The 12358-nt window shown below is 34.5% G+C and overlaps 1 protein-coding gene across 1 annotated transcript in view; it reads right to left on the bottom strand.

Annotated features, from left to right (window-relative positions):
* Positions 1 to 4954: 4954 nt before the first annotated feature.
* The window catches only part of LOC140153327 (proteasome activator complex subunit 4-like), a 48045-nt gene continuing 40641 nt past the window's right edge, over positions 4955 to 12358 (bottom strand). The window contains 6 exon segments of the mRNA XM_072176054.1: positions 4955 to 7238; positions 7759 to 7904; positions 8259 to 8409; positions 9318 to 9473; positions 11382 to 11510; positions 11855 to 11931. Of these exon segments, the coding sequence (XP_072032155.1) occupies positions 7104 to 7238; positions 7759 to 7904; positions 8259 to 8409; positions 9318 to 9473; positions 11382 to 11510; positions 11855 to 11931 (794 nt within the window). The 3' untranslated portion in view covers positions 4955 to 7103.

The raw sequence follows: 12358 nt of genomic DNA, 5'->3' as shown, positions 1-12358 counted from the left end.
TGTTGACATGGTCGACATACATTAAGGCATACGCATGTTCCTAAAGTAGGAGGTAAGTACTATAATTAATTGTTTAAAGTGCTCAACATACCAGCAAAAATTCATAGGGTCATCAGAGTACAGGGACTTTGTGAAATACTGGGTTCAAAATAAAAGTGCGTCAGCCGATATGCAACATCAAATATAAAAGCCGATTTACATAATTTCCCATGACCTTACAGAAGTGATCGTGCTCAAATATAAAACTATAGAGTTTGGTCCTTGATATGCACCATCAATTGTGTACTTGTGATCAATATTGCTAGGCAAACAATCACAGCAAACATGCCAAAATCCTCCCATTTCTCCTCCATTAACACACATATAAACCCATCCCTTAAACGGTAGACGACTTCAAAACAAATTGTGAATTTGACTTTTACGCCATCACTTGCCTATACTTTAAATAACCATTATGAACTAAACTTCTAATTGCGTGTTCCTTTACACTGCAAAAGTCTTGTTTGAATTTGAAAAAAAAGTTGCTCTGGGTCGTCATTAGAAGTCGACTTCTGAAGTCAAGTTCAAAACTTGCAACCCTGTTTACACACAAACGAAGTCAAGTTCAAATTCAACTAAAGTCAATTTCAGGCTCTGTATAAACGGAGTCTTTGACTTCAACTTAAGTATTATCTCACAATGGTCTTAAAATAAACTGGCCTCAAAAAGAAACTTATAATTTTTCACAAGGTCATATCTTAAAATCCTCTCCATAAAAATGAACAAAAATTGCACACAGGATTGCTTCAATACTCTACTCTAAACACTGGTCAGTAACCAAACAGTTGTCCAACTGACACAACAGCAAAATGCACTGTCATTGAACACCTTCCTGGACCACATTCACAGCGCAACAGATTTCTTTTGCTGGGTTCCAATTATTCGCCTGTACATGAACAAAATTACACACAGGATTACTTCAATACTCTACTCTAAACACATGTCAGTAACCAAGCAGTTGTCCAACTGACACAACAGTAAAATGCACTGACACGGAACAGCTTCAGGGATCACATTCACAGGAAGGTGTTGCATGTTAGTGCAATTTGCTGTTGTGTCAGTTGGACAACTGTTTGGTTACTGACCAGTGTTTAGAGTAGAGTATTGAAGTAATCCTGTGTGCAATTTTTGTTCATTTTATGGAGAGGATTTTAAGATATGACCTTGTAAAAAATTATAAGTTTCTTTTTGAGGCCAGTTTATATACCAATATTAATGACACAAACAAAACTACAAATATTTCAGCTTGAAAATTGAATCTAGTTTATTTGAAATAAAACCACTTCATGTATAGAAATCTCATTGGTTGTTACAAAACAAAATTGCACATTGAGAAAATAAACATACAATCTGCAATGGGATTACAGTTAACATATACTGAATAAAATGTAGTGAATTACCATGGTAACGGATAAATAGAATACCAGTATATATACCATTAGATATATAAGTCCACACTTAAATTAAAACCAAACTTCAAATTCTTAAAAACGATAATGTATCCTTAATAAACTATTATAGGAGTATAATGTTCCTGTTCAAATCAAATCCCCCTTGTTACGCCCGACATGACACAGGAGTTATCAAAACTACATGTAATGTAAGGTAAACTTATAAAGCGCACAACTCCTAAAAAGATGCACTCAGTGATATCTCCACTTGCAGCAAGGTATTTTACCACAGTAACATGATTACTCTAGATTCCTGAAAAAAAAAACAGCACTAATTTTTGGAATAAAAAAATATAATCAAATGCCAAATGAAACAGCTAAATTCTAATCCTTTATTGTCAGTTAGAACTAACTAAAGAATTAGGATTTAGCCATGTTTTATTTGGCAAAACGGGGTTTTTTTTAATCTAAAAAAATAGTGCTGTATTTTGCTGGAATCATATAATATTTTTTTAATCCAAAAAAAAGTAGTGCTGTATTTTTCTGGAATCAGGAGTACAAGAGAACCATGTGTAGAATGGTCCTTAATATAGCCTCCATTGTGCAGGGTTTTCCTGTTTGACTATGTGTATATGATTATGAGTGAGCGACAAATGATAGTATTGATACACGTTTGTGCTTTCAAATTTTATCGAGTTGTGAAACATTATTTCATTATTTGGTGCAATCCTCTGTAAGCCAGTTATTGAACACAAATTCTGTTGTAAAAATACAAACTCTCAGTATGTGGTATGATTGAATATCACATACACCCATGTCAATAATTATCTAAATTTCTAAACCACATGTTGAAACCCATCCGCACAAGCCATCATCACATATTCTTTCTCTCTTTGCAACAAAGATTACTATGCAAATGTGCCTTAGTTTTTAGGATGTTAAGCATGTCCAAATCCAACTTATTGGATCTTACTACTTGCTATACATTACAAGCCTATAAAATGGAGAATAGACCAACTATATACCTATTTTCTCAACTACATATGTTTAACAAAAACTGGAATGCACTGAAAGATATTACACAAGAAATTGAAAGGGCTGAATAACACAAATCAAACAATTTACAATCAAAAATTACTGTTAAGTTTCAAATTATGGCAATTAAAGGCAAAATGACATTTCACTTTGTGCTATCTATCAGCAACTTCCTTTTATCTTATTGATTAGATAATTACGAAATAGAGTGTAATGCCGTATCCTTTACACCCAAATAATGTGTCTGAGGCAGTAAAAACCTAAATAATGGGTGCGATGCAGCCAACCCCCCAATTCAAATGTATTTACTGCTGAGGACACACTATATGGGTGTAAAGGCTAAGGCAGCAACTTTCATTTCTATTCTATAATGTGATTTAAAGAGAAACTATCACTTTTTTGCCGAAATATATGAAGTTGTTTACATCAAGGTAAAGTGCGTACGCGCATCCACAGCACAAGTGACAGCACGCATTTTTAAAATGTAGAATGTGCACACTTTACTGCATTCCAGATGCAATCAGGGCACAGTATTTCAAGTAATTATTGGACACTCACATCACACGTTTGGACAAATCACAGTACAAAATTATTAGTAATGGATCGTGAGGTAATAGAATTAGAGAATAAATGATAGGATTTTGTCTTTTGCCTATACAATATCGTGTCATAATGGATGGGCTGGCCAATATTTTGAGTAGTGGATGCCGGCACAGCCGGCATCCACTACGATATATTCTTATTCAGTTTTAATGTAATTTTTGCGAGAAAAACTGCCTTTTTTCAGAAAAAAATAAAGTTACTTTTGTGAGGACATCCCGTTGTTTTAAATGAACGAAACCATCACGAACATCTAAGCCGCCGAATCGCGTTCTTCGTTCTAGCACGCAGTATTACGTGAACGCATTATCGCGCGATCATTGAGGAGTAACAAGCGTGTTGCGTTGCGTGGCGGCGCAGCCCTGACAAATATCACTATCAACTATTGTGAGATATTATACACCAGAAAACCAATCAAATTACATGAATTCTTTACAAGACGCACTCATTGAATAAGAATTGTCCATAATTTGCTAAATATAATCAATCAATCAAATTAGATACATGTGATTACTTCTGGACATATCTGGCTATTCCAGTTGAAATCCATACACCCTATGGAAGACATGACCTTAATCTCCTGTATCCCCAGCACCTTAGTGCAAGTTTTCTTGGTTTTAGGCGCTTTACAAGTTTCAGGGATTGATTAATTGAATCTCCCTCACAGGGAGAGTGAATTTCAAATGAAGTCGCCTATTCTGGTAACCCAATTTGAAATTCACAATCCTTGTGTGGGAGATTAAGGTCATGTCTTGCATAGGTGCATGGATTTCAAATGGAATCGCCCATTTGAGGTAATGATTTGACGTATCCCACTACAATATACACAAATTCAATGAGTTAAAAATTAGTATACAAGTAGTAATGTCAGCCTTGTGTTGAGGTACTGTAAACAACTTTTTGTAAAACAAATTGGATAAATTATGCAAACCTTTCTCACACATTCAAAGATGAGAATTATGAAGAATTCTGCACAGAAAATATAATGGCTTTTATAAAAATGGTCATCTATTTGGTTATTTGGTACTGCTTACATGCTATGAGCTGCACACACTACATACAAGGTCAATTCAGGGCATCTCATTCCCTGTAGCAGACTCACATTGACATCAACACTCCCGACTGCATCCTTCTAAATGTGACTTGATCCAATCCACTCACCCCAAAATCAGACATTTTGAAAATGGGAGTTATTACTATTGCTATCTTGATCAATACTTGCGCTTACTAGTGATGATATCTCACATCCATTTGCAAGTTCATTATCAAGTCATATGTTAATTTTCCTGTATTTTGCTCCTTATTTTTGCTTATTATTATCTTAATTTCTTTATTGTTGACTTTGATTTGATTGGGTCATGTCACAAATACCAAAGGTACATTGCAAAACAAAATACTATAAGTCACTAGCTATGATGTGTCTGAATGAGTCAGTTTCACAAAGAGAGTTTTAAAAATCATCGTATGTAACAGGGATTATGGACATCATCATCGAAATCGTTCAGCTGTGGAGCAGGGGACCTCAATGGGCTATACTTATGCCCTAACTTTTGTTAATCATATTGGCAACAAGGCCAAAAACTTAATAGATATGTTTATTTTAATCAGGATGCTCCATTTGTTTCCATTAAATCATATATTACATGGAATAAATACAAAATGCAATCATTTTGATGCAGCACCATAAGTGTACACATATGAAGTGCTGTTTGTTCTTACAATCACACATCAAAATCTATTTATGGCAAGGCACTGACAAGTCAAATCACAGCAGCTTCCACCTTATTAAGAGTATACAATGTGCTAGTCCAGTTGAAATCACCCCATATGGAAGACATGACCTTAATACTACTACTACTAACTGAAATTTAATACCGCGCCAAAAACCAAAACAATTTGACCTAAGGCGCATGAAAACATAAACAATGGATGAAAACAAGAATAATATAATACATAAAACATCATAACATCAGATAAAGTCCAAAATCAAGCAAAATGAATACAGTTACTGATTGAAAGCAATATTGAAGAGATGTTGTTTAAGCAGTTTCTTCAAAATGTCAATTGAAGAGGCGGTTTTGATATGTTCTGGTAATCTCCTACACAGTGGGTGTAGAATTAAAATGGAGTCACTCATTTCAGTAACCCCATTTCCATCTAAAATTCACACTCCCTGTGTGGGAGATTAAGATGATGTCTTCCATAGGGGATACCCAAATCACATGCAGTGATTTGGTTTGTGGATACATAACATGGCGAGTACAAGACAACCCATCAACTTAAACAATGACAAGGGATGACATGACCAGTCTACAGTAACATCTTGACAATAACTCCTTATGTGACACTCATCAAAATCAATAACATCAGCTTGAAAAAGGTTTAGCGACCGCAAGCCGAAAGCTCACGAAAGTGAACATTTTTGTTGCGAGAATCAGTCATAAAATTCATCAATAAGTACATTGGTTTTAAAAAATACAACTATATGCTCCTGTTGGTAATTTGATTTGTGGATACCAATTTGCCAAAATATCTTAATTGTTCAATGACTTGTTCATAAAAATGAGAACTTGCAATTTCAAAAACATGGAAATGTATATGAAAAATACATTTACCTTTGGTTACAAATTCAAAATATTTCTTCTATTATGTATGCTATAGTGCATTATTACAGCTCATGTATTCATGAGCTAATCATAAATGACACAAACCATTTCCCTGTGTGTTGTTTTTTAAATATCTTCCTACAACCTCAACTAAACCCAAAGTACAGTGTAAAAAAACCCAAATACTACATGGTTTCTATTGGGGATATAGGGCAACCATTTTAACTTGGTACTGGCTATGGGTATATCACCCGTCACCCTCCAAGCTCAAGGTGATGGGCCCATATAGCCAGAACCTCAGGAAAAATAATTCACCGCAGTTCCCCTCTAACCAAGTATGTAATTTATCAATATCTCAATTTTGCCCAATCCTGGCGAGACCGTCATTTACTTACGCTATGTCAAATTCAAATTGGTTACTCATTGCAAAAGGCAAGATTGATTTAATGACATCGTGTGCTCAGTTGTTAACCAAATGCCAAATGTAAATTGCTTCGCACAAGTAAAATAAATTCACAACTGTAATATAAATTACCCGGTAAGCGATCAAATTTTAAGTAGTGTTGAAGTCAAAAAAAATTCTTCTCATGTAATGATGTATATTCTTGTATCTGCATTTTAATGTTTTTATTGTAAAGCGCTTTGACAATTTTAATATAGCGCTCTATAAGTGTCGTTTAATTAATAATATAAAAGTTCTTTAAAAGGTGGTTGACCCAACTAACAGCCTCATTCCCTCTGAACTTAATCCCATCAAAAAGTGACATTTTGGCACCTATTTTCCCCCATAACTCTTATAACTCCAGTAAAATTTTAGGCCTATTTACTTGTTAGGAACAGAGATTTGCAATGCAATTATGTGATAAGTCTATACCACCACCGGACGCATTTATACTGTTCTATGCGCCATTATTATACACATTTTTGCTTCTAATATCCAAACTGGTGGAGCAATCAAACTCAAAATTTGTATTCAGATTATTTTATATGACCCAATGTAAGATAGAAAACACCATATGACAAAATAGGACCAATCACCTTTATCATGGCACTGTTTGCAAGTAATCAAGACTCATTGAAATGCAGCTACTGACTGACACAAATGTTTAGTGACGCAAAATCTTTCAACATTACTAGATATGAATGAGCGAGTGGTTAGTAGAACACTTTTTTAAACCGCAATGTAAACCTTGTCGCTCCTTTGCATTTGATCACTAATAATTCATTGGGGGGGGGGACAATCACAATGTGGACTGGGTTGACACATTAACACAACTCTCAACACTAAATGTTACATTATTACAATCACTTGCGGCACAGAAATATTTTGCTTATGGCGAGATGACTTTGGATTTCATTTTCAACTACTGTTCTGGAATTTCTTGTCTTTGATACAGAAGATCATTTGTTGACATACAGAATGCATTTTTCATCATGCATAGTAACAGGGTGATACCAATAAATCAGTCAAAACTACTAACTGGTCATCTGTGAATTGCTGTTTGTGTTCATGCCAGTTGTCATGATGTGTACGCCTGAAATCTGAAAGTACCTTACGAACTGTCATCTGAAAGAGAAGTTAATTCAAGTTTAATCATCCCTGATGCGAGATTTTAGTAACATTTAAGGTTGGTTTTTGAAGTATATACACAAGCTATTCTGTTAAATCCATACAGACTTCATTCATGAAGTCAGAATGCATAATTTCTAACAAATAGAAAATCTAACAAATAGAAAATAAACCCCTTTCTTATTTATGCTCTTATGAACGCATTCACTTGAACAAATCATTCTGACGCATTGTGAAGTGTGCAAGAAAAGGGCACAGAAACTAAAGTGTACTATTGTGCATGTGTCTTCTTAGCCTAGTTTTGGTAGCAAGATGATGGATAAAGGGTCAACATGTGCAATTATTCATATTAATATGTGAGTACTTTTATTAGGAGGCAACCCATTTTATTATGAACTTATGTGCCATCTAGGAGTGTTAAATACAAGAAGCTTCTGCTAACTTTCATATAAAAAAAACCTCTTTACAGGAGCAACATAAAATCATGTTTGCAATGAAAATAATAATGTTGATTTACCTCTATTGGTTGTGGGTCATGTAGATGGTCTGTGAGATCCATGAGTACTTGTGGCATCCACTCAGGCACATCATATGGGTAGGCTTGTACACAGGCACTTAATCCTAAAATGCCTGCATGACGTTGTACAACTGCCAGTGAGAAATCTGAAAAGATACCAATATATAAATGAGTCTTCACACATAACTCGCTAATATGGATACAATTATTCTCATGCAACTTATTTTCTCAATGGTCAAGCAATCTATAGGATAAATACAGACTTTAAATTCTGTTTTTCCTATATCTGGGCTCATTAGTTTTCCCACTAATACATACTACTCACCCACCCACCTATGTGATGTTATGTGAGCATAATTTGCATAACCATACCATGTTCAAAGAACATAATGTTGTGCCAAAAAAAATAAAGACATGTTGAATCATGCTTGCCAAAAATTTAATGGCTTTTTTGCACAAATCTAGCAGATGTTAATGATGATTTGAAATCAGCATTTTACCTTCAGTGAAATTGTTGGCAGATACAACCCGTAACTTCTTAGGTAGCTTTGTCTTGCACAGTTTCTCAAAGTGTCCTTGGAACTTGGGATGCATGGTGAAGAAACCACAGTGTAATAAGCCGCTAAGTGTTACTCCTGCCATCTCCCGTACCTACAAAAACAAAATGAAAATTTATTTTATACTTTGCTTCAGCAGAGTTGCTACAAAATTTCAACCAGAATCGCGAGTCAAACAATCGAAAAATCACCCAATTTTTCTCTTAACCATTGGTTTCTATTGGACAGGGAACTACCAATGTTGAAAAAATTTGGCCACGAGGAATATCTTGTGGCAACCCTGTGTTTCAGCAAGGCTGTTTGTTACCTCTGAATGCTGGACACATTCCATTCACTACGAGGGGGGGGGGGTATGTTATGGATAAGAATGCAATGATGCAAATTAATCTAAAATAATAAAAGCTTTTATTTACAATGGATTGGAAAAGGCACATTTTTTTATTTCTTCAGGTGAGATGAAGCAAGCACAATTGTTAGAAAACAGACAAGTGTCCCTGTTCAAAAGGCGTCAACAAGGTTACCCAGGGGCATTAGTCTATTTCAATATACCGGTTCAAAATGTAGTCTTGGTCCAGATGGCTTGTTCTCCTTTGTCAATAGTCAAACTATCTGGTGACCCCTTTAAATAACAATCACTGACTGACTCTTTCTGAATATAAAAATGTTTTCACTGGCTGAATAATTTCTATTTTGAAACACAGAAACTCTAAAAAAATGCAGGCTGTAAAGTTTCATTCTTCTTTTGATGTGCACCTGCTCTAACTCATCAAATATGGGGAGGGGGGGGGGGCAAAATAGTTCAATCAGAGTTACAGACAGTTTGGTTAGTGTTTTGTTTTGTTTTGTTTTGTTTTTTAAAGGAGTTATATAGCATATTTCCAATTAACCAATAACAAGATACCTTTGTTACATGGTACATAGTAACCTGGGACAACTTGATAGTTACAAATGGGGTTTCACTATCTGTAGTATTAACTGATTCAACTCATAACCAGGACTTACCTCTAATCTATCATCTTTGAGTAGATCCAGTACTACATCATGTATAATCTCTGCTGCTTGAGCTTGACTACTAACAACAAACAGGTTGTTATACACCATGACCTGTAGGTATGCCATCATGCTGCATTTGGCTCTCCAGGAATTGCCTTGGGATATCTGTAAATACCATCAAATAACAATGGTGTACTGTATTACATGAGGGGAAATGAGTGAATTTGATGATGGAGAAATCTATTGTATTTTGTTTTCAATTATTTCAGCTGTTGATTTAAGGGCATACTACACCCATATATTGGTTTGATTGGTCTAAAAAAATATTTTTTCATTTATAGCTAGGCGATATATGCACGGATCATGTGAAATAAAAAAAAATGGAAAAAAAAAAGAAGAAAAACAATGCTTTTACACATTGTAGTAAGTCATTTTAGCCCTATATATTTTTTTGTTTACTGTGTATCCTAGTAACTCAGATCTGTGTTTCATAACAAACTATAATTTATTCTTTTCAACATGTTCAAGTAGGGTACATGAATAGAATACATTAAATCCTTTGTTATACTCTCTATAGAAAATCTATAGTGGTGCATGCAAAATATATAACACTGAATAAATTAAATAAACACTTACACAATGGATGAATAGTCATTAGTCAATTTAATTATATAATGTGTTGTTAGGAGAAGAAAAGGCTATTAGGTCACCGTATGTCAGGTTATAGGTCAATTGGTTCAGGACTTCAGGTCAAATTTAAGCATCAATTTTGAATACACATGTAAGAGTCTGTGATATCATAATGAGGAATAATTTTGATATTCTGTCTTTAACTGGATATATATCGAGAAGTGCAAGGTGGATATACTAATATACCTTGGGATGTAAATGGTGAGTACAATTTAGAATGCCTAGTTAAGATGGATTTCACAAATAAATATAAAATAGTTACCAAAATCACAAAAGCTAAGCTTACGGAAAACTACCCAATATGGTGGTATAGGTGACAAGAAAATACAATTTTTTTCAACATTGCTGCAGTATGGTTGTGGTAACCTGTTACCTGGGGCTTAATTATGTTTCAGTGAAATAATGTCGCAAGTTAAAAATACAAAATATAGCTCAACATTGAAAATAGAAGCATTTTAACCAGTTCCTTTTTTGATAGTTGTGGAGCACCAAGTTCATGAAGTCATAAAAGAAATCAGGAACCACTTATTCCCATTTTACATATCAACTTTATTTCCCTAACGTGTTAGCAACACATATCCAAAATTTTAACGAAATCCGTTGATAGTAAGCTTTCCAAAATGAAGTGAATTTAAATCATCAGTGATGTACCACCTTTTGGCTTCTACTTTTAAAAGCATGTAAGCTACGTTGATACCGATGCCACCAATAAAGCGAGAAGATTTGCCCCTTCATTTTGCATACCACTTTGTCCAATTTTTTTTTGTAATTTCTTCACAAAATGCAAAAAAAATGCAAAAAAAATCAATGGGTGTAGTACCCCTTAAGCTATGTGGTCTGATTTGTTTCATTTGATGGTGGTTTGCATCTTACACTGTTGCATATCACCAAAACAAGCTGACTTGAAGTTATATTGCTCCAGTGGTTTGGATATAAGAAGCAACAAAATATGTATGACAATGGCCCATGTAGAACAGTACTGCAGTACAGGTGACACACCACCATGGGGAATGAGGCCATTAAACCATTGGTATAAAACTGAAGTCATAAGAACATCAATGACATGATCAAGGGGAATGAGTCGCATATCGCTGATATTGTTTTTGAGATATTGGCAAAAACAGTGTTCAAATTCTTTTGTTTTATATTGTTTTCAGCCATTGATAAGTAACCTGATGTCCAATTTCGATGGGGTTTGCATCAAAATTTAGCATTCATAAACTGCCAGAAAATGATGTAAAAATTGAAAATTGCCGACATGTGACTAATCCACCTGGATCATATCACATATGAGCAGATGCCGAAATCTTGACTCTGATGGGGGTTAATGGGAAGGATGAGACTGTGGATCAGATCACCCCCCTCTACCACTACTGTACTTACTTGTTGTACTGCTTGTAAGACATGTAAAACTACATCTGGATGTAAGGAGGTCTGTGCTAGATATGCTAATGTTACTTCAGCTTCTTGCCTCAATTCCTCATCACACTCAAAACTTTCTAATGGAACAACCTGAATACAAAAGAACACATCAACCATGTTGCCTTTTAGAAAGCTTTTTAAAATATCATTCTTACAAAAGTGAAAATTGAAAAGAAAATCAATATAAAACAAAAAACATTGTGATCTTGATTTATGAATAAAAATGCAAAAATGAGTTTTCATATCTTAAGGCAAGTGGAATGAAAACCCTAATTCTTTCAAATGCAACATTTAATTGTAATGACAGCAGTTGATAGTTTAATGACCTTCTTTGATCGTTTGTTATATTTTGATGTGGCAAGCTTGTATACCTGTAATATGTTGTAACCAAACAGTTTGATACATTATGTTTAAGGTAAATGTATGATACTTACTAATGGAAGAAACTGGAACATCTCTACTGAAGCAGCACTCACCATCCTACCTAAACTACCTGTTAACCACTTCATTACTGCAACAAATCAAAACAGGTGCATTTTAGCTATCTGGTATAGATTTGCAAAATAGATTTTAAGTCAAGCGTGAACTTAACAATAAGAAAAGGGCACAAAGAGGACAAGAAGAATGGATTACGGTGGAAATAGAAGCAAAATTAGAGAGGAAATGGAAACAAAGCAGGAGGGTGGAGAAAAAGAGAGAAAGCCAGAGACAGATGAAGTAGAAATAGATGTAACAGAGGTTGTAAAGCAAGAACAGATTGTCAGTGCAAGAATGTCATAAGTGACATGTTGGGTAAAATATTAAATATGAAAATATAGCTGAATGCATACACTTTAAGCTATTTTACAGATCTTAGAAGCAATTAATAAATTTTTTTATTAAATAATTAAAATGCGAAAAAAAAAGTAAGTAAACAAATTGAAACACAAAAATGCTTC

The sequence above is a fragment of the Amphiura filiformis genome, chromosome 5 (assembly GCF_039555335.1).
Source record: "Amphiura filiformis chromosome 5, Afil_fr2py, whole genome shotgun sequence".
Classification (NCBI taxonomy): domain Eukaryota; kingdom Metazoa; phylum Echinodermata; class Ophiuroidea; order Amphilepidida; family Amphiuridae; genus Amphiura; species Amphiura filiformis.
The sequence above is the reverse complement of the archived record's forward strand: the minus strand, read 5'-3'. Positions and strand labels throughout refer to the sequence as shown.